This window comes from Mustela nivalis (genome assembly GCF_964662115.1).
Source record: "Mustela nivalis genome assembly, chromosome: 20".
Classification (NCBI taxonomy): Eukaryota; Metazoa; Chordata; class Mammalia; order Carnivora; family Mustelidae; genus Mustela; species Mustela nivalis.
The window spans coordinates 16,987,891-17,009,836 of NC_139039.1; the positions used below are offsets into that span (position 1 = coordinate 16,987,891).

A 21,946-nucleotide genomic window follows, 5' to 3' on the forward strand; every position below is an offset into this window, starting at 1 on the left:
GGATGAGGAAGAGATCTGAGAAATATTTAGGAGGTAGAATTGGCAAGACCTGCCTATTGAGTGGGACTGGGGAGGCTCTGCAAGAGGAGGGTAAAGGTGTGGAACTAAAGGTGTGCAAATTTTGAATCAATGACCAGAAGAATAGTAGCAATGTTTAATGAGACAGAGAATTTCATGGATAAAGCAGATTTGGGGGCTAAGAAATTGAGCACATCCTTTTATAGATTCATTTCCTTTCCATTGTTTCCCCATAATCTTAAAAAATTCATTGCTTTTCTACTAAATATCCTATATGAGTCCCCCCCCAACCCAAATATCCACATTTTGGTCCAACCTGCATTCCATGGTAAATACATCATCTTTCTCCTGAAGTACAAGAATCTCTTTTCCAAGTACCTTCTTTTTTTTTTTTTTTTTGTTTTTAGAGATTTTATTTATTTACTTGAGAGAGACAGTGAGAGAGAGCATGAACGAGGAGAAGGTCAGAGAGAGAAGCAGACTTCCCATGGAGCTGGGAGCCCGATGCGGGACTCAATCCTCGGACTCCAGGATCATGACCTGAGCCAAAGGCAGTCGTCCAACCAACTGAGCCACCCAGGCGTCCCTCCAAGTACCTTCTTTATTATTTATAATATCTCTTTTATTCTAATTTCACACATGTCCTCTTTTCCCTAATATATTAGTTTTTAATCAGAACAAGCTCTGTTACTTCTATTTTTTTAAAGATTTTATTTATTTATTTGACAGATAGAAAGATCACAAGTAGGCAGAGAGGCAGACAGAGGTGGGGGGCAGGGAACAAGCTCCCTGCTGAGCAGAGAATCCGATGTGGGGCTCTATCCCAGGACCGTGAGATCATGACCTGAGCTGAAGGCAGAGGCTTAACCCACTGAGCCACCCACGTGCTCCAAGCTCTGTTACTCTTTAAGAACAAATGACCTCATAGTTTCAGTGGCTTATTATAAATAAAGTTTATTTCTTGCTCATGTAATTTTATTTTACTTAATGTACTTTTATCCCAATGTACATTTTAATTTGGGACCCAGACCAAAACAGCCATTCAAGTATAAGTGGTTTAATTTACAGGAGATTCCAAGAAAATAAGGAAGTTAGACAGGGAAGGAAATAAAAGCTTTTGAAAATCTTTCATTTTGAAGCAAGTGACCACCATGGACAACTGGAATTTAATCTTCCTGTGGAACTATAGGAGCAAGAGAAAACATGCTCCTGAGAAATCATATCCAAGAGTCAAGGAAGATGTAACATTTACATACCAATTTCCATAAGCCATTGGTTTAAACCAGCACCCATGTTCATTCAGCATTTTATGTCTAGAGTGAAGTTGGCCAGGATGGCTTGAGAGTCCTAGAAAGCCTTCAAGCAAAAAAATGCACATGCTGTCCTTTGCAAGTCAGAAAGGTGTGCACTGGTGTGGTAAGAATGGTAAGAACAAAGGGATATGGAGAGAAACATGCTAAATCTATAAAAAGTGAAGGAAAAACAAATAATAAAGGACGGTGTTGAGATAATTTAATAATTTAATTTTACCACTATTTCAAAATTTAGCTAACTCCTTCTATCATTTATTTGTGGTAGCTGATGTAGAAATTTTGCCACATGCATTAATCCAACCCCCCCCCCCCCCGCTCTATATTTTATTCTCATGACTTATTTATTCCCTAACTGGAAGCCTGTACCTCTTACACCCCTTCACACATTTTCCTGAACCCCCACATCCCTCGCCTCTGGCATCCATCAGTTTTTTCTCTGATTATAGGTCTGATTTTGATTTTTGTTTTTTTGTTTTGTTTTGTTTTGTTTTTTAGATTCCACATATAAGTGAAATCATACATTTATTATCCTGTCTAATATATTTCATGGAGCACAGTACCCTCTGGGTTCATCCATGTTGTCGCAAATGGCATGATCTCATTCTTTTTCATAGCTGCATAATGTTCGTGTATGTGTAAATACACCACGTCTTCCTTATCCATTCATCTATTAATGGGCACTTAGTTTGCTTCTGTTTCTTGGCTATTGTAAATATGATAGTAAACACAGGGGTGCATATATCTTTTTGAATTAGTGTTTTCATTTTCTTTGGGTAAATACCCAATAGCAAAATTACTGGATCATATAGTAGTTCTGTTTTTTTTATTTTTTGAGGAAACTCCATACTGTTTTCCATAATGGCTGCATCAGTTTACATTCCCACAAACAGTACATTAGGATTCCTTTTTCTCCACATCCTTACTAACTCTTGTTATTTCTTATCTCTTTTGTTTTAGCTATTCGGACAGGTGTAAGGTAATATCTCATTGTAGGTTTGACTTGCATTGTCCTGATGATTAGTGACATTGAGTATCTTTTCATGTGTTTGTTGACCTCTTCATATGTCTATATGTCTTCTTTGAAGAAATGTCTATTCAAGTCCCCGGTCCATTTTTTATTTGGATTATTTGTTATTTTTGGTGTTAAGTTGTATAAGTTCTTTATAAATTTTGGATATTATCAGAGATATCATTTCAGCATGCATTAATTTGAATCATGTATTTGTGCTAAAACACAACCTGTTTTTTTTTTTTTAAGATTTTATTTATTTATTTGACAGAGAGAGATCACAAGCAGGCAGAGAGGCAGGCAGAGAGAGAGGAGGAAGCAGGCTCCCTGCTGAGCAGAGAGCCTGATACGCGGCTCCATCGCAGGACCCTGAGATCCTGACCTGAGCCGAAGGCAGTGGCTTAACCCACTGAGCCACCCAGGCGCCCCTAACACAACCTGTTTTTATATCTCCTTGCTACCTTTTATATCCTATTTCTCTGTGAAATCTGACTTATTTGTCAAGAAATATTTCAGATGATACCTCTTTTATAAAGACTTCCCTAAACTTCAGTCTGGATCAGTCACTCCTTACTGGATGCTAGAATTTTACCTATACTTTTATTTTGTCATGCCATCATAATTTTTAACTCGATTCTTTAAAAACTGTGAACATCCTCAAAATACAAATTCTGTTATACTTATTTTTACCTATCCTGCAATTGTCACTCAAAAAAGGTTTGCATACATAATAAGCAAAGACATAAATAGACACAGCTCTGATTTCCTTATGGTTAAGAAAGTTAGTCTTGCTAAAGCAATAATAAATGCCTCACATTTTTCAGTGTACTTGTGAAAAATTTTTAATAACTGTTTTTATAAACATAGAATATTACATATGCTAAGGAATTTATGCATTTTGATGTATAGTTACACATAAAATCATTTATATTTTATCAAATGACCATTATTTTCAAATAAGTCCTTAAGAGAAAATTAATGTTTGAATCTCTAATAAATATTATAGTGTTCTTGGGTAGAGATTACTAATAAAATTAAGTTCAAAGGTATTGCTTGTTACTCTAAAAACTAAGAAGATCTAATAATAGTATAAGGAGTGGCTCATAACTTAAGAGTACCCACTTCAAATTGTAGACAAGAGTTAACTATGTTATTACAAATTTTTATATCAATAGCAATATGATAAAATGAGAAATTTGGAATATTTGTGAATAAGGTATAAATGAGCAGTTTTAGTTTGGTATGTGTAGTCTGTTAAAACTTTGCTTCTGCACAATATATTTGGTGATAAAATTCTTTTACATTCTATATAATTTAGAAAGCAAATTCAATATATGTGCAACAGTATTTTCCTTTGAGAAAATTTGTAATGGGAGAAATTCCACTGCCAAGTCTCATGCAACATTAAGTCACAGGGAACATTCTAAAAAGTTAGTTTTTCAAGCCGCCATTGGGACTATGTTGTCATAATTAAACTTCTTAGGCAGTTTTGCCAACGTCTAAAACCACCTTCAGTGTTCCTTTTCCATAGTAGTATTTGTCATCTTTAAAAAGGTATTTCACCCTTTCTTTTCTATGATATAGTTGGTCAAGGTTCATGGTCAAAATAGATTGTTCCCAGAATTACTGCAAGTGGTCTTTGGGCAGCAGCAGAGTCATCCTGGTCGACTTGTTGATTTATTGTATATGTAGCTCTACCCATCCTGAAGCAGAACTGCATGTGCTGGGTTCAATTTTGATGAATGAGGTGTGGTGCACAGATGGAGAAAAGGTGAGTATCTCCCAGAGCCAGACCTTCGAGGTTTATAAATTATTTATAGAATACTTCAGTGTGCTGCAGCAGTGGTCAGGGCTGGTTTCTAATATGGTCACAAGAGCTCTTTAATCACCTTTCCCCTCAACAGAAAAAGACTGGCATTTAACAGAGAACTATAAGCCAAGAATAAGACACTGTATGACTATAAGGGTAAATCTCCATTTAGAACAGGAGTCACTTATCATTTATAGACCTTGAGAGTTGACGGCCAACTTTATGCACCTACAGAGTAAGAGCAATGACATCTTAAATTTATCTAGTATTTTCTCCATAATATCCTGAATATAGTTTTAATTTATTACCAGCCCTTTATAGATCTTTATAACAACAAGTAGAAAATGGACACATGTTATCTCTTTGTTCCACATCAGAAAACCATCACCTTGTTCCTGGGTCAAAATATGTAAGTTTAAAAATTTTAGTGCCTGGCCAGCAGTCAGAATTTACCAATACCGCCTTAAAATTTAAAAAAATACAGTGAGGGGCTATACCATTGGCTAGAAACTGAGACTTAAAAGACTCTAGTATCTAGAAGTCTTCTGATCCAAAAATTTGCCAATAGATGAAAATAACCAAATTATTATTTATATTCTCTAATATTTACAAACTTAATTTCCTTATAAAAGAAGTTAAATTATCAGTGTGATCATGCCATAGCTGTTACAGTATTTAGGGTTCCCAGCAGCATGTTCAGGAAACAAATCATTTGCTGATAGAAACCTGATTCAACTACTAGAACTGTAGTTAGCAGAGTCCATTTACAGGCAAACTTTGTGTCCCTTGTTTAGACTCTACATTAAAAGTTTCATTTGAGGGGCGCCTGGGTGGCTCAGTGGGTTAAGCTGCTGCCTTCGGCTCAGGTCATGATCTCAGAGACCTGGGATCGAGTCCCGCATCGGGCTCTCTGCCTAGCAGGGAGCCTGCTTCCTCCTCTCTGCCTGCCTCTCTGCCTGCTTGTGATCTCTCTCTGTCAAATAAATAAATAAAATCTTTAAAAAAAAAAAGTTTCATTTGAGTGAAAGCTTAGGTAAAAATCTAATCAGTATACATAGAGTTTATTGCTCTATGGTTCCAACAACCGTTGAGGAGAAGTTTTATTAGCTGTCAGTCTCTGCTCAAGGGGAAGTTCGAAATTTTCTCCTAAAATACCCATAAGGAGTAGGTTCTCAGGATTCAACAGAACATAATCAGTTTTGGACATTCGTAAGTTGTGGTTGGGGAGAGGGAGTGAAGGGTTCAGATTGTCTCCCTGGGGATCTTTCTTTGAAGTTCAGGTCTGATGCAGTAAAGGCGCCCTGAGGCTGCTTCCTCCAGAGAAATCCTGCAACTCTAAGTCCCAGAAAGTGTCAAGGCTCCTGGGCTCCGTGGGCACATGCAGCCTGTGGTGATTTGGGGGGAAAAAAGGTAATAATTATATCAGCTTCTGAAGGGCTAGGATCTTGTCTGTTTGGCACATGTATAGGACACGGTCCTGACATTTCTGTGACTCTGATTAAAATTTTTGTTGAATGAATAAATAAACAAATGAAAGCTATTTACATATTGCTGCTTTTCAAATATGCCGATATGTTAAAGACTAGCTGATTTTCTCAATGATTTTATTGAACTCACTAATAATTTAGTATTCTAAGCTTTAAGAACACATATTTGTAATATTACATACATTTTTAGAGATTTTACTTTTATTTATGTGGGAGAGAAAGTGTGAAAGACAAAGAGATCACAAGCCAGCTGGGGAGTAGAGGAAGAAGCAGACTCCTTGCTGAGCTGGGAGCTCCATGAAGGACTTGATCCCAGGACTCTGGGATCATGAACCTGAGCCAAAGGCAGATGCTTAACAGACTGAGCCACCCAGGCTCTGTAATATTACATACTTTTAAAACGGGGATTAATAAAGTACTTTTCCTTTTGTTTTGTACTCTTCAATTTTTATTTAAAAATTCAGTCCATAAACATTTGAAGTTTTTCTGTAATTGGTCCATTTGCCTAAATATTCATTTACCACTAGCCTACCACAGTGATTCCCAACTGGGGGTAATTTTGCCACAGAGTTTTGCACAGACATTTAGCTACATCTGGACACATTTTTTGTTGTCCCACTTGGAGAGAGAGTACTTTCAGCATCTGGTGAGTGGAGGCCAGGGTCCGGCCCCACAACTATACCCTTCAGTGCAGAGGATGGCCCCACCACAGTCATTCAGCACAAAATGTCAGTAGCACGTGGGTCTGGCAGAACTAGGATATGGAAGTGAAGTGGAAGTATGTTCATTTCCTAGGGCTGTTGTAACAAGTTACCATAAACTGGGTGGCTGAAAACAACAGAATTGATTTACTCACCGTTCTGAATCAAGGTGGGTGCATGGCTGCCTTCCTTCTAGGACGTAATCCTCCCTTGCCTCTCCCAGCTTCTGGCGGGACCGGGTGTTTCTTGGCTTCCTTGGCTTGTGAATGAATTCATCCTAGGTTCTGATTTCTGTATTTGATGTTTTGGTGGCTGGGGCTTTGCTTACATGGAATAGGGTCATTTGCATGCAACCTTGAATCACAGATTCCTTCAGACTATGTGGAGCAGACCTGACCTCTACCCTCTCAGGAACAGCCTCCTGTTGAAGAAGCTCATACAAAACTCTTAGCTTCTTGAATGAAGTTAGGTAGCTATGTGGGCTACTACAGATTTCTCTCTCTCTGATGATCTTTCACTTCTTCCTTTAAGTGCTTATTCATTTTCTCAATGCTGGATTTTCTGAATAAAAAAGTTAGAAGTCTTACTTATTTCATTAAGTTTTCCCCCAAAGAAGCAGTCTTTGAATGTTTTAAATTAATGCTATGATTTTATCTCAGTTATTAAGCTTATTTTAATTTTTCTTCCGTTTTCCTTATTTTCCTCTGTATTTTGATATTTTAAACATTTGTTTCTTGTTTTCGTTAGTCCAATTAAATAAGGCTATGATATTTCTTGAGTGCAAATTTGACTATATCTTAGTCTTTTTTATGCAGTTAATCTTATATTTTTTAAAGCTATTTAACTTTTTTCTTTGACTCTTAGTGAGAAAAGAAAGCTTTTCAAAAAAGATTTATGTTTTATCGTATATATTGGAGTTTTATTATTTTTTATATCCATGAATTTTAATTAGGGAATTTTTTTTTTTAATTCTTTAGAAGTCACTGAAGTTCTTGTGGTCTGAAAAATGGCCTCTCTCTCTCTTTTTGATGATCTGTGGATTCTTGTGGACATCCTGTATTTTTAAGGTACCAAAGTTTGGCATCCGTTAATTAGAGAGGACTAATTAGGGTTATTTAGGTTTTCATAGCATATTTTTTGCTTTGTTTGGCAGTCAGTCTGATAAAGGTGATTTAATTTCTTCTACCACTAGCATGATTTTGTGTCTTGTACACTACATACTTTTTGTTTTAAGAATGTAGATGCTATGTTACTTAATCTCTAGAATTTATAGTTGGTACACTTTGTGAATTGCATACATTTTTTCCCCTCTTATTTTCTTTTATGCTCTTTGGCAGTTACTAAAGATAAGAATCAGTGATTCCTGACAAGTCACTCACCTTTCTTATTAGTCATATCATCACTATATTGATAACTATAAATGTTACAGTGTTTATATGCTTCTCCAGTCACATTTCCCACATACAACTTCTTTCCCAGTCAGATTGAATGCTCACTTCCAGGCTCTTGGCTACAAATTCACATGTAGATATCAACCTGTGGTTCACTGATGCTTGTCCTGTAGTAGATATTTTAAGTAGTTCCCATGGAAACAATGTTCTCTCATATTTAAGCATTCAGAATATACTTAAATAAAACTATGGTTTAGTCAAAATTACCCTGGGTTGCACCTTCTTGTATATGAATTTTGTGGGTCTTGCTTCTCCTGGTGTTGAATACCACTACACCCCTGCTTCTGTGAGGACAGATTGAAGTTGGCAGTCAGTCTCACCAGACACAAATAGGTTTTAAGGTGATACTGCATTTATCTAGTTTTATAGAAAGATACAGGACAGGGGACACAGCTGGTACAGAAACTTTATCTCTGGCAAATACAGAAGTGCCTTTTGCCTTCTCTAAATGGGGCATGTGTGGTCAGCACAAAACAGATGTCAGAGTTCTTAGGGGCATCTTGATACTGAGGAACCACTGCCTTGATTTCCCATCAATATTTTAAATTGTTCTAGACACAGAAGCACAAGCTGCCAGTCAGTCAACAGATCCCTTGTTCCTGGGGCAAAAGGAACATGGGAGATGAGGAAGACATTCCACATTTATTTTAAATACATAATTTCCAAGCGTGCCTGGTAACTTCTTGCTGTTTAAGACATGATCCCAAATGTAGCAGGTTAAAGCAAAAATAATATAGTAACTCAGGGTTTTGCTTGAATGGTTCAGTGGTCTGGGCTGGGTGGTCTAATTAATCTTGGCCAGGCTTGCTCATGGGTCTGTGATCAGCTGGCACTTTGGTGGAGAACTGGCTGGTTGCCAATAAACCTACCCACAGCTCTGGCAGTTGGCTCCCTCCAGGCTCAGGGATGATGATGACAGGGCACGAGTCTCATCACCCAGCAAGCAGGAGAGCCCTTACTGCCATGATGGCTCAGAGTTCGAATTACAAAGGACAAGTGCACTGAACAAGCATTCTTCTGCTTGTATCACATTGACTAACACCCTATTGGCCAAAGCAAGTCACATGGCTGAGCGCAGACTCAGAATGGGAGGACACCTCAGAATTATCACAGCAAGGGAACAGCACTGCGCCAAGACAGACTCAGAGGCCCTTCCCAGAAGGGACATTCTGCAGCTGCTACAGAGACACTGAAGCTGGCTTGATCCTCATCCTACCCCCACTAGCCCCATACCATGAAGGACTTCATTTTCATGCCTAGCTACTGAAAGGATTCTTTCCTTAAAGTTGTTTATTGATTTTCCTAGGATATATCTTAATGCAGATCATTCCTGGTTTACTTTTCTTGGAATATGGTGTTCACGTTTAGTATTTTATGCAGGTCTTTCATTCCGAGACAGTCTTCAGTCACTGTTATCTTTAAAAAATGTATTTTGTTCCCTGACTTCTTTTTACTCCTTCAAATGAGATTTATTTAGGCTGAATCTCTTTTCCCCCTGATTTTCACTTTTCTCTCTAACGTTTTAATTAATTAATTATTTATTTGTTTATTTAATTTTTACTACTATTTTTTTCTGTTTTTATGCCCCTTATTATATGGTACACAGTATTTTTTTTTTCCCTTAAGCTACTTCCAATCTTGCCATCATTTGTGAGATTTTCCACTTTTCTCTTGAGTTAACTTTTCAGATTTCATCATCTACTTGCTCACTTGTTCTTGAGCTCATATATTCTATTCTTTTGTCTTTTTGGGGGGGTGGCTCAGTGAGGTGATTGATTTACTATGTGGTCTTTTTTTGTTAGTGTTATTAACCAATGGCAAAATATGTGGTTACAATTTTCAGCTGCATTTCAATGGCTATATGTACTATTTTTTTTCCTGGTGAACTTTGTTTTTTAAGTTTTTATTTATGTATTTGAGAGAAATAGCAAGAGAGCACAGGACTGTGAAAGCAAGAGCAAGGGGAAGGGCAGAGGGAGAGGGGTGGAGGGAGAGGGAGAAGCAGTTTCCCTGCTGAGCAGGGAGCCTGATGTGGGACTCAATCCCAGGACTCTGGGATCATACCTGAGCAGAAGACAGAGGCTTAAAGGACTGAGCTACCAGGTCCCCCCTCCCCGACTGAACTTTCTTTACTTGTTTTTTCCTTCTGTTCATCTGTTAGGGGTGAGAGAGTTTGCAGTGTGTGAGGGGAGGTCTCATTGTCTTGGATTCCCCATGAGAAGATTTACATGGGGATCCACTCTCAGAATAAAGATAGCTGGAAGGAAACTAGCAAGCGCAAAGCAGTTTATTAAAGCAAAAGGACATTCTCAAGTTGGAGAGCCAGTGGGTTCCAGAGGAGAAACTGGCAGGGCCCTATGTTGTTTTGGGGTTGAATAATAGTATTGGGTCTCTCCAGGCTGGTGGAGGGTATGACATACTATGGGTGGTCTCCAATGGAGGTTGTTGTCAGTCATTTGGGAGACTCCTCCCACAGGTTGGGAGGGGGAGATTTTGATTCTACAGGGTTTGTTCGAGAACCTTCTTATCAGGGTTTCTCAATCTGGAGGGGCTCTTCTTGCAATGCAAATGCATTATAATGAGTGTAAGGGTTACCCTGCAGTAGAGGTGGAAGACGAGAGTGCATATTCTGTACCTGTAGCTCTTTGGTCTGTCAGCCCCAAGGTCTTGGAAGCCACAGGGTCAGGATATTGGGCCCCCCGGCTTATAATGTGTAGGCTTATTTATCACTGGCCTTGCCTCTGGCCCATGTCTCCATCATGCCCTTTCAAGGGCTTGGGACTCTGCCTTGGAGGTCCTTCCACTGCTCATGTCTAGCTTCTACCTAACACATCTGTTTTACATTTTTTAAAAAATCATTTATAATTAGTTCTGATTACTCATTTTGGAATATGTTCCATTTTTCCTGGATCAGCTCTTTATCATAAGTGGAAGAAGGCATTTTACAGGAAAATTAGAGCCATGATTTATTTTAATTTTAGTTTTATTTTTTAATTAATTTTTCACATTCTATTTATTTTTTATTGAGATATAATTGACGCATAACACTGTGTAAGTTTATGGTAGGTTGAAGGCATGATTAAGGATGTAAGACCAGCAGAGCTGTGTCTAATTTGAGGCAGCTGTTCCTCTCCTCCAGCTCTGAAGCCTGGCTGCTGTGTATCTGGTCACAGGCCAGTCTCTTTGTCCTCTTTCTCCCTCAGGGTTACTCTGCTTCCTTCAAGTATTTTATATGTATTGTGATTCCATGTTTAATGCTATCTCTGCTTCTAGAATTTTACCCAGGACAGGGAAGATTGGTAGCTGGTCCATGCCTGCCCTTCTACTGTTGCAAGCAAGGAATTCAAGTTTTGCTTCTAGGATAGACCCTTCACAATGGAAAGCTATTCTTTGCTGGAATTTCTGGTGTCTGTGGCCTGAATGTCAGCTTTCTGCTTCTGCCCACAAGGAGCCCAGTTCAATTTGCACTGTGCTTACCGCCCTAGCTTCTATTTTGTGTTTTGGTTTTTCACCACACTTTTGTTTTTGATTAAAATGGACTTTTCCTCTATTTTTAAGTCTGTGGGTTATTTTGGGGGCAATGTTATGTTTATATCATCTTCAAAGTACAAATACTTTGAAGTACTCCCCCTTTTTTTTTCTTCCTACTTTCCAGGAGATTTCTCAACTTCTTCCAGTCCTTTTTTCCCAAAGGTATCCATGGATGTTGTCAGAATTGTATTTTCCAGGAGCTCTTCATCATTCTCTGATTGCTCTTTTTGATCCTTTTCACTATGTGTCTGTGCCCCATGTATGTATGACATAGGATATACATACAGAAGGATGCACAAAATTTAAATGTACAGCTTTAGAAATAGTAATAAAGCTGAGACTAACAACAGCACAAAGGAAGAAATGAAATACTGCCACACATTCACAGTCCCCAAGTGTCTCTCCCAATCACAACACTCTCTTCCGCTCCCCACCAACATATTCAATAGGCAAGTACTTTTCTGCCCTTAGTATAATCATTTCTCAATTTTGTTTCTAATTTTACCACCTGTATACATTACCTAATGATTTCTCTCCTTTGTGTCTTTTTCTTGTGATTTTGTATCTTTAAGGATATTAGAAACAGGTATTTATGTATTTATTTATTTAAAGATTTTATTTATTTATCTGACAGAGCCACAGCAAGAGAGGGAGGGGGGAGTGGAAAAGGGACAAGCAGGTTCCCACTGAGCAGGGCTCGATCCCGGGACCTGGAATCATGACCTGAGCCAAAGGCGGATGCTTAACGACTCTGCCACCCAGTCACCCCTAGAAACAGGTTTTTAAAAAATAACTTCTTTTTTTCTGTAGCATCTGTTTTTCTACTGGGTTTCTATTATCTGTTTGACTGATTTTATTCCTCTCATATTACAGATCTGTCTAACATGCCAAGTAATCCTTGCCTTTTCATTCATAAACAAGTCTTATGCACCAGAAAATGATTGGAAATTCAATTTATGAGTGGGCTTGTTGGCAAGTGGATTCCTTAGTGAATTGATCCTTTTTTGTTGGGCATCATTGAACTCTAATGTCTGGGGTGGAACCTCTTTCCTGGGGGTTATGTCTGACTAAAGCTTTCTTTTTTTTTTTTTTTTTAATATTTTATTTATTTATTTAACAGACAGAGATCACAAGTAGGCAGAGAGGCAGGCAGAGATAGAGAGAAGGAAGCAGGCTCCCTGCTGAGCAGAAAGCCAACTAGGATCATGACCTGAGTCTAAGGCAGAGGCTCCAACCCCCTGACCCACCCAGGTGCCCCTGACTAAGGCTTTCTGAGAGCAGAGCAGGAAGGGGCTTAAGTTCCGTTATTAAAGTATATGTTATCACTAAATTTCTCAATTTTAGACTCCTATCTCACCCAGTCCACCAAGGTCCCTTGTGTTCTGAGGGGGGTCTCCTCTGTTCTGTTTCTTCAGAGATGGAAACCTAGTACTCTTGCCTGGAGACCTGAATATATGACTTCTTTGCATATAGACTTTCAACCAATCCCTAATTTTTAGCTTCATTTCTTCTGATCTACCAAGTGACTCCAAGTTACAACACTTTTTGATTCTATGGGTGAATCATATTTCTTCTCATCCAGCACTTAAATTGAGTTTTATTTCACTAAATCAATTACCACTTGTCTGTTAAATCCCTAAAAAAAAAAATTCAACTTCTTATCTCCTATTGCCACTTCTCCATTCTTTTTGAGCTTGTGGGTTTATACATATTTAATTTCCTTGCTCTCCTTTTAGTTGATTTTCTTGAGGGAGAACAGATAACAAATGTACTCAAACTACCAAATTAACCAGAATTTTGAGCAAGAACAGTTCAAAGAAAATTTCATATAAGATTTTCCCTTTTTCTTTCATTCTTTTTCTAGAAGCTCTTTGATATTTTCTTCCTTATAATTATGTGTATGTGTGTATGTACCAAGATGACATATTTAAAGTTATCCAGTTTCAGAGTAGTAATGTTGACCAATTATTTTAGTAGTCAAACCAAATGTTAACATTAAGTGCAAGTTTCAAGGGTTGAACCATTTTTAAATGAATCAATATGGAACTAACATTTATATTTCCATTGGTAGACTTGATATTTTGAAGATGATATATTGTGGAACAGACATCTTCAAAGGAAAAAAAAATGTTAAAAACTTGAAGTTCAGTTACTTTACATACTTTTTACATACTTTTCTCCTAATCTAATAAACTCAGTATGTTGCTATCTCTAGGTTTTTGAGACTTACCCACTACCAGTTTGTCCTTTCCTCTTAAAGCATTTGTTTCACTGCCTCATTTTATTGCTTTGACTAATGAAATCTAATTTTAAAACCAGTTTCCTCAGGTGTTGGCTACCAGTATTATCCTCCCCACTGTCATCTTCATTCTGTCTGTTCAGCTTCTCTTTTTGAGGACATCCCCAATTAAGGTTATTAACTTCACTTCATGCTTCCCTTTGCCTTTCATTTGTACTCATTTTGTCTGGCTTGGGTAATTCCAAAGTAAATCGTTTTGGCCACAAAATCAACTCCTTGCTGAAAGTATGCCTTCAATCTGCTTTTTGCAGTGAGCAGTCTTTTCTGGTTCCATATAAATTTTAGAATTATTTGCTCCATTTCTTTGAAAAAATGGATGGTATTTTGACAGGAATTGCATTAAATGTGTAGATTGCTTTAGGTCGCATAGACATTTTCACAATATTTTTTCTTCCAATCCAGGAGCATGGAACATTTTCCCATTTCTTTGTGTCTTCCTCAGTTTCTTTCATGAGTACTTTATAGTTTTCTGAGTATAGATTCTTAGCCTCTTTGGTTAGGTTTATTCCTAGGTATCTTATAGTTTTGGGTGCAATTGTAAATGGGATTGACTCCTTAATTTCTCTTTCTTCTGTCTTGTTGGTGGTGTAGAGAAATGCAACTGATTTCTGTGGTTTGATTTTATATCCTGACACTTTACTGAATTTCTGTACAAATTCTAGCAGTTTTGGAGTGGAGTGTTTTGGGTTTTCCACATATAGTATCATATCATCTGCGAAGAGTGATAGTTTGACTTCTTTGCCGATTTGGATGCCTTTAATTTCCTTTTGTTGTCTGATTTCTGAGGCTGGGACCTCTAGTACTATGTTGAATAGCAGTGGTGATAATGGACATCCCTGCCGTGTTCCTGACCTTAGTGGAAAAGCTTTCAGTTTTTCTCCATTGAGAATGATATTTGCGGTGGGTTTTTCATAGGTGGCTTTGATGATATTGAGGTATGTGCCCTCTATCCCTACACTTTGAAGAGTTTTGATCAGGAGGGGATGCTGTACTTTGTCAAATTCCTTTTCAGCATCTATTGAGAGTATTATATGGTTCTTGTTCTTTCTTTTATTAATGTGTTGTATCACATTGATTGATTTGCGCACGTTGAACCAAACTTGCAGCCCTGGAATAAATCCCACTTGGTCATGGTCAATAATCCTTTTAATGTACTGTTGAATCCTATTGGCTAGTATTTTGGTGAGAATTTTCGCATCTGTGTTCATCAAGGATATTGGTCTGTAGTTCTCTTTTTTGATGGGATCCTTGTCTGGTTTTAGGATCAAGGTGATACTGGCCTCATAAAATGAGTTTGGAAGTTTTCCTTCCATTTCTATTTTTTGGAACAGTTTCAGGAGAATAGGAATTAGTTCTTCTTTAAATGTTTGGTAGAATACCCCCTGGAATTCTTTTGTCCCCCAGGGAACAAAAGCCCTGGGCTTTTGTTTGTTTGGATATTTTTGATGACTGTTTCAGTTTCCTTATTGGTTATGAGTCTGTTAAGGTTTTCTATTTCTTCCTGATTCAGTTGTGGTAGTTTATATGTCTTTAGGAATGCATCCATTTCTTCCAGATTGTCAAATTTGTTGGCGTAGAGTTGCTTATAGTATGTTCTTGTAATTGTTTGTATTTCTTTGGTGTTAGTTGTGATCTTTCCTCTTTCATTCATGATTTTATTTATTTGGGTCTTTTCTCTTTTCTTTTTAATAAGTCTGACCAGGGGTTTGTCAATCTTATTAATTCTGGTTCTTTGAACCAGCTCCTAGTTTTGTTGATTTGTTCTATTGTTTTTTTTGTTTCTATTTCATTGATTTCTGCTCTGATCTTTTTGATTTTTCTTTTCCTTCTGGGTTTAGGGTTTCTTTCTTGTTCTTTCTCCAGCTCCTTTAGGTTTAGGTTTAGGTTGTGTACTTGAGACCTTTCTTGTTTCTTGAGAAAGGCTTGTACCTTTATTTTCATAAACATATATTTTCCTCTCAGGACTGCCTTTGCTGTATCCCACAGATTTTGAACAATTGTGTTTTCATTATCATTTGTTTCCATGATTTTTTTCAATTCTTCTTTAATTTCCTGGTTGACCCATTCATTCTTTAAATGGATGCTGTTTAGTCTCCATGTATTTGGGTTCTTTCCAAATTTCCTCTTGTGATTGAGTTCTAGCTTCAGAGCATGGTGGTCTGAAAATATGCAGGGAATGATCCCAATCTTTTGATACCGGTTGAGACCTGATTTAGGACCCAGGATGTGATCTATTCTGGAGAATATTCCATGTGCACTAGAGAAGAATGTGTATTCTGTTGCTTTGGGATGAAATGTTCTGAATATATCTGTGATGTCCATCTGGTCCAATGTGTCATTTAAGGCCTTTATTTCTTTGTTGATCTTTTGCTTAGATGATCTGTCCATTTCAGTGAGGGGAGTGTTAAAGTCCCCTACTATTATTATATTATTGTTGATGTGTTTCTTTGATTTTGTTTTTAATTGTTTTATATAGTTGGCTGCTCCCATGTTAGGGGTATAGATATTTAAATTGTTAGATCTTCTTGTTGGAAGATCTAACTCATCTCTTATTATAGTCTTTGGCTTAAAATCTAATTTTTCTGATATAAGGATTGCCCCCTTTGCTTTCTTCTGATGTCCATTAGTATGGTAAATTGTTTTCCACCCCCTCACTTTAACTCTGGAAGTGTCTTTGGGTCTAAAATGAGTTTCTTGTAGGTAACATATAGATGGGTTTTGTTTTTTATCCATTCTGATACCCTGTGTCTTTTGATTGGGGCATTTAGCCCATTTACATTCAGGGTAACTATTGAGAGATATGAATTTAGTGTCATTGTATTGCCTATAAGGTGACTGTTACTGTATATTGTCTCTGTTCCTTTCTGATCTACTACTTTTAGGGTCTCTCTTGCTTAGAGGACCCCTTTCAGTATTTCCTGTAGAGCTGGTTTGGTGTTTGCAAATTCTTTAAGTTTTTGTTTGTCCTGGAAGCTTTTTATCTCTCCTATTTTCAATGATAGCCTAGCTGGATATAGTATTCTTGGCTGCATGTTTTTCTTGTTTAGTGCTCTGAGTAGATCATGCCAGTTCTTTCTGGCCTGCCAGGTCTCTGTAGATGAGTCTGCTGCCAGTCTAATATTTTTACCATTGTATATTACAGACTTCTTTTCCCCGGGCAACTTTCAGGAGACTTGTAAATTTTACTATTAGGTGACGGGGTGTGGACCTATTCTTGTTGATTTTGAGGGGGGTTCTCTGCACCTCCTGGATTTTGATGCTTGTTCCCTTTGCCATATTAGGGAAATTCTCTATAGTAATTCTCTCCAATATACCTTCTGCTCCCCTCTCTCTTTCTTCTTCTTCTGGAATTCCAATTCTTCTTTTTTTTTTTTTTTTTTTTAATTTATTTGACAGAGAGAGATCACAAGTAGGTATAGAGGCAGGCAGAGAGAGAGAGAGGAGGAAGCAGGCTCCCCACTGAGCAGAGAGCCCGATATGGGACTTGATCCCAGGACCCTGAGATCATGACCTGAGCCGAAGGCAGCGACTTAACCCACTGAGCCACCCAGGCGCCCTGGAATCCCAATTATTCTAATGTTGTTCCATCTTATGGTGTCACTTATCTCTCGAATTCTCCCCTAGTGGTCCAGTATCTGTTTGTCCCTCTTTTGCTCAGCTTCTTTATTCTCTGCCATTTGGATTTTTATATCGCCAATTTTTTCTTGTGCTTCATTTATCCTAGCAGAGAGAGCCTCCATTTTTTATTGCACCTCATCAATAACTTTTTTTGATTTCAACTTGGTTATACTTTAGTTCTTTTATTTCTCCAGAAAGGGCTTTTATCTCTCCAGAGAGGCTTTCTCTAATACCTTCCATGCCTTTTTCAAGCCCAGCTAGAACCTTGAGAATTATTCTGAACTCTAGATGTGACATATTACCAATGTCTGTATTGATTAGGTCCCTAGCCTTCGGTACTGCCTCTTGTTCTTTTTTTTTGTGGTGAATTTTTCTGCCTTGTCATTTTGTCCAGATAAGAGTATATGAAGGAGCAAGTAAAATACTAAAAAGGGTGGCAACAACCCCAGGAAAATATGCTTTAACCAAATCAGAAGAGATCCCAAATCATGGGGGGCAGAAAGGGGATAAAAAGAGGTTCAGAAAAGAAAAAAAAAAAAGAAACAATTAAAAAAAGAAAAAGAATAAAGAAAAAATATAAAAAAGAAAATATATATATATTAGATAAACTAGTTTAAAAACGTTAAAAAAGAGTAAAAGTTAAAAAAATTAGAAGAAAAAAAATTGAAAAAAAAATTAAAATTAGCAGAAGAAAAAAATAAAATTAAAAAAAATTAATTAACTTTGCAAGACTAAAGAATCATGGAGAGAAAGCTATTGAGTTCCATGCTTTGCTTTCTCCTCCTCTGGTATTCCGCTCCTCTCCTTGGTATTGAACATGCACTCCTTGGTAGGTGAACTTGGTCCTGGCAGGATTTCTTGTTGATCTTCTGGGGGAGGGGCCTGTTGTAGTGATTCTCAAGTGTTTTTGCCCCGGGCGGAATTGCACTGGCCCTTACCAGAGGCCAGGCTGAGTAATCTGCTCGGGTTTGCTTTTGGGAGCTTTTGTTGCCTGAATGCTTTCTGTAGAGTTCCAGAGGATGGGAATGAAAATGGCAGCCTCCCAGTCTCCAGCCTGGAGGAGCCGAGAGCTCGGGGCCCCACTCCTCAGTGCGCCCTCAGAGAAGAGCGCTCAATTACTCCCATCTCCCTGGTCTCAGGCTGCGCTCCAAGCTTACCGAGCCTGCAACTGGTTCAAGGTAACCTCGAGTTGAGAGCTCACTCCTTGGCTCTGTCTCTGTAGCCAGCTTCCCTGTTCTAATACCTGCAAGCTCTGTGATACTCAGACACCCCTGATCCTTCTGTGACCATTGGGGCCATGCTGACCTCGTGTGGGCTTCACCCTGGTTTAGCCTCTGGAGTGATGTCCCTCAGCAGAACAGACTTTTAAAAGTCCTGATTTAGTGCTCTTTTGCTCTGCTTCTTGCCGGGAGCCGGCCCATCCCCCCTGCGGTCTATCTTCCCGTCTCTTTGGATTCACTTTTCCACCAGTCCTACCTTTCAGAAAGTGGTTGATTTTGTTTCAAGAGTTGCTGTTCTTCTCTTCAATCTTCGGTTGGATTTGTAGGTGTTTGCAATCTTTAGATAAGCTATCTAGCTGCTCTCCTGCTACATGATGTAGTCTCAGCCTGCTACTTCTCCGCCAACTTGACTCCTCTGTATTTTAAATCTTTTGAGGACCCTCCATACTGCTTTCCACAGTGGTTGCTCTAGTCTGCATTCCCGCTAATAGTGCACAAGGGTTCCCCTATCTTCACATCCTTACCAACACTTGTTATTTCTTGTCTCTTTTATTTTAACCATTCCTTTTTTGTTGTTGTTGTTGTTAAATTATTTATTTATTTATTTATTTGACAGAGAGAGACACAGCAAGAGAGGGAACATAAACAGGGGGAGTGGGAGAGGGAGAAGCAGTCTTCCTGCTGAACAGGGAGCCCAATGTGGGGCTATATCCCAGGACCCTGGGATCATGATCTGAGCTAAAGACAGATTCTTAACAACTGAGCCACACAGGCACCCCGATTTTAGCAATTCTCACTCGTATGAGGTGCTGTCTTGTTGTTTTAACTTGCATTTCCCTGATGATTAGTGATGTTGAGCATTTATTCATGTGTCTGTTGGCCATCTGTATGTTTTCATTGGGAAAGTGTTTATTCAGGTTCTCTGCCCATTGTTAATATATTATAATTTTTTATTGAGTTGCATAATTTCTTCATATATTTTGGATATTAACTGCTTAGTTGATATATCATTAGCAAATGTCTTCTTCCATTCAGTAGCTTACCTTGTCATGTAGCTGATGGTTTCCTTTGCTGTGCATAAGCTTTTTGTTTCAGTGTAGTCCTAATAGTTTAATTTTGCTTTCATTTCTCTTGTCTGAGGACATATCTAGAAAAATGTTACTATGACCCACATCAAAGAAATAACTACATATGTTTTCTTCTAGGAGTTATATGGTTTCAGGTCTCACATTTAGGTCTTTAATGTGTATTGAGCTTATTTTTATGTGTGATGTAAGAGAGGGGGATAATTTTCATTCCTTTGCTTTGCCAGTTCAGTTTTCCTAGCACAGTTAGTTGGAAAATGCCTTTTCCCTATTGTATATAGTCTTACCTCCTTTGTTGATGATTAATTGACATATAAGTATGGCTTATTTGGGGCTCCCTATTCTGTTCCATTGATCAATATGTCTGTTTTTCTATCAGTACCATACTTTTTGTGATTTATCTTGAAATCTGGAACTGTGGTAGCTTTAGCTTTGTTCTTCTTTTTCAAGGTTCCTTTAACTGGTCTTTTATCATTTCATACACATTTTAGGATTTTTTTGTTCTAGTTCTGGGAAAAATGTTGGTATTTCAATGAGTAAGATGCAAAATCTATTGATTGCTTTGGGTTGTATGGACATTTTACAAATATTGGTTCTTTCAGTCCATGAGCAAGGGATATCATTTCACCTGTTACTATCATCTTCAGTTTCTTTCATCTCAGTTTTCAGAGTACAGGTCTTTCACCTCCTTGGTTAAGTTTATTCCTAAGTATTGTAGTATTTTGGTGTGGTTGTAAATGAGATTGTTTTCTTAATTTCTCTTTGTTCTAATTTATTACTAGTATATAGAAATAGAATGGATTTTTTTTCTTTTTTTTTAAATTATTTATTTGACAGAAATCACAAATAGGCAGAGAGGCAGGCTGGGGTTGGGGGAAGCAGCCTCTCTGCTTAGCAGAGAGCCTGATGTGGGGCTTGATCCCAGGACCTTGAGATCATGACCCAAGGCAAAGGCAGAGGCTTTAACCCACTGAGCCACCCAGGTGCCCCTAGAATGGATTTCTTTATATTCATTTTGCATTCTGTGACTTTACTGAATTCATTTATCAGTTTTAGTAACTTTTTGGTGACATTTTTAGGGTTTTCTATGTAAAGTATCATGTCATCTGCAAATAGTGAAAGTTTTACTTCTTTCTTAGCAATTTGGATGCCTTTTCTTTCTTTCTTTTAAAGATTTTATTATCTGAGAGAGAGAGAGAGCTAGCGCACAGACCAGGGGAGCAGTTGGCAGGGGGAGAAGCAGGCTCCCCACTGAGCAAGGAGCCAATGCAGAACTTGATCCCAGGGTCCTGGCATGAGCCGAAGGCAGATACTTAACCAACCAAGCCACCCAGGCATCTCTGGATGCTCTTTATTTCATTTTTCTTATCTGATTGTTGTAGGGAGGACTTGCATTACTAAGTTCAATAGAAGTGGAGAGAGTAGACATCCTTGTGTTGTTTCTGATCTCAGTTCTTAATCATTGAGTATATTAGCTGTGGGTTTTTTATACATGGTCTTTATCATGTTGAGGTGTGTTCCCTTTAAATCTACTTTGTTGATAGTTTTTATCATGAATGGATGACATACTTTGTCAAATGCTGTTTCTGCATCTACTGAGATGATCATATTTTTTTTGTCTTTTCTCTTCTTAATATGATATATCAAGTTGATTGATTTGTGAATATTGAACTCTCCTTGCATCCCTGGAATAAATCCCAGTTGATCAAGGGAATGCTTTTTAAAAATAATCCAATCAAGAAACAGAAGACATTAACAGACATTTCTCCAAAGAAGACATACACATGGCCAACAGACACTTGAAAAAATGCTCAACATGATTCAGCATCAGGGAAATACAAATCAAAACTACAATGAGATACCACCTCACATCAGTCAGAATGACTAAAATTAACCACTCCCGAAATGTTGGTAGGGATTTGGAGAAATCCTTGCTGTCGGTGGGTATGCCAGCTGGTGTAGCCACTCTGTAAAACGGTATGGAGGTTCCTCAGAAAGTTGAAAATAGAGCTACCTATGACCCAACAATTGCACTACTGACTACCCCAAAGTTACAAATATTGTTATCCAAAGGTATACCTTCACCCCAATGGTTTTAGCAGTGATATCCACAGTAGCCAAACTATGGAACGAAGCCAGGTGTCTATCGACGGATGAATAAAGATGTACTATATATATATACAATGGAGTACTACTACTCAGCCATCAAAAAAATGAAATCTTGTCATTTATAACAACATGGATGGAACTAGAGGGTATTATGCTAAGTGAGATGAATCAAACACAGAAAGATAATTATCATATGTTCTCACTGATATGTGGAATTTAAGAAACAAAACAGAGGATCATAGGGGAAGAGAGAAAAAAATAAAACAAGATGAAACCAGAGAGGGAGATAAACCAT

General features: G+C 38.0%; 1 protein-coding gene across 1 annotated transcript in view; it reads left to right on the top strand.

Annotated features, from left to right (window-relative positions):
* LOC309855308 (uncharacterized protein) overlaps positions 1-21,946 on the top strand; it is a gene marked incomplete at its 5' end in the record, with an annotated part of 197,637 nt that overhangs the window by 71,488 nt on the left and 104,203 nt on the right. Inside the window, one exon of the mRNA XM_082715478.1 lies at positions 3,925-4,111. Coding sequence (XP_082571604.1) covers positions 3,925-4,111 — 187 coding nt within the window. The remainder of the gene's footprint in view (positions 1-3,924; positions 4,112-21,946) is intronic.